Genomic DNA, 895 nt, shown 5'->3' with positions numbered 1-895 from the left:
GCGGAGCTGTGATGACCTTTGACCTGGCAGGCTGACAGTGTGTGATAGCTGTACCTCTCCCTTCCACAGAGACAGGACGTTGTCAGTGACGTGGATCACCGTCGGCTCCCAGTCGTCTCTGTCTGTGGAGTTCATGATGCTCTCGATGGCTCGGTTCAACACCTCCATACCTGCAGCACACACAGGTACAGGTACAGCACACTGTCAGAAGGTGTGTTCAGGTGTGTTCAGGTGTAACAGGTATGTTCAGGTGTTCTCAGGTGTGCTCAGGTATGTCATGGTGTAACAGGCATGTTCAGGTGTGTTCAGGTAAAACGTGTGTTCAGGTGTAACAGTTCTGTTCAGGTGTAACAGGTGTGTTCAGGTGTGACAGGTGTAACAGGTGTGTTTCCTACCCATGGCTCTGGACACCGGCAGGTTACCAATGTACTGGACCTCGAACTTCTGGACCTGCTGCCGAACAGCCTCCAGAAACTCAACTGAAACAACAACAGGTAATCAGCAAAGAACCAATCAGAGGGTAGCAGGTGATCTCAGAGAAGTGAACAGGTGAGTCACCTTGTCTGGGCAAGTCTTCAGGTGAGATGCTCTCCATGGTCAGAGAGCGAGACGGCCTCATCAGCGTCTTCTCTGACATCATCTACAGACAGAACGTTCACACATTTATCCTGGAGCAGAGGCGAAGCCAGGGTTTCATACGTCACAAACCTCAGGAACCAATCCTGTGGGCACGAGGGCGGGGCTAAATAAACCTGAAGCCTCGTCAATACAGAGAGCGCAAGTTAGCATTAGTGCAACCGCTAACATTGTGTCAGCCACTGCCCATTACAAGCTAACAAACAACATAAACAAATAAAAGACGCTAACTACACTAACCTTTCTGAAAAGATGCTAA

The 895-nt window shown here is 49.8% G+C and overlaps 1 protein-coding gene across 1 annotated transcript; it reads right to left on the bottom strand.

The window, feature by feature from the left end:
- Positions 1 to 16: 16 nt before the first annotated feature.
- Positions 17 to 854, bottom strand: LOC111649833 (amyloid-beta A4 precursor protein-binding family B member 3-like; the record flags this gene model as incomplete). The annotated part of the gene is made up of 3 exons (XM_023399528.2): positions 559 to 854; positions 396 to 479; positions 17 to 170 (listed from the first exon to the last, which is right to left on the bottom strand). Coding segments are annotated over exons 1-3 (320 nt in total), but the record flags the coding sequence as incomplete, so codon positions are not given.
- Between the last annotated feature and the right edge of the window lie 41 nt (positions 855 to 895).

Source organism: Seriola lalandi, unplaced genomic scaffold (genome assembly GCF_002814215.2).
Source record: "Seriola lalandi dorsalis isolate HSWRI2012SDOR001 ecotype SW California unplaced genomic scaffold, Sedor1 jcf7180001965187, whole genome shotgun sequence".
In the NCBI taxonomy this organism is placed as follows: Eukaryota; Metazoa; Chordata; class Actinopteri; order Carangiformes; family Carangidae; genus Seriola; species Seriola lalandi.
This window is presented reverse-complemented; position numbering and strand designations above follow the sequence as displayed.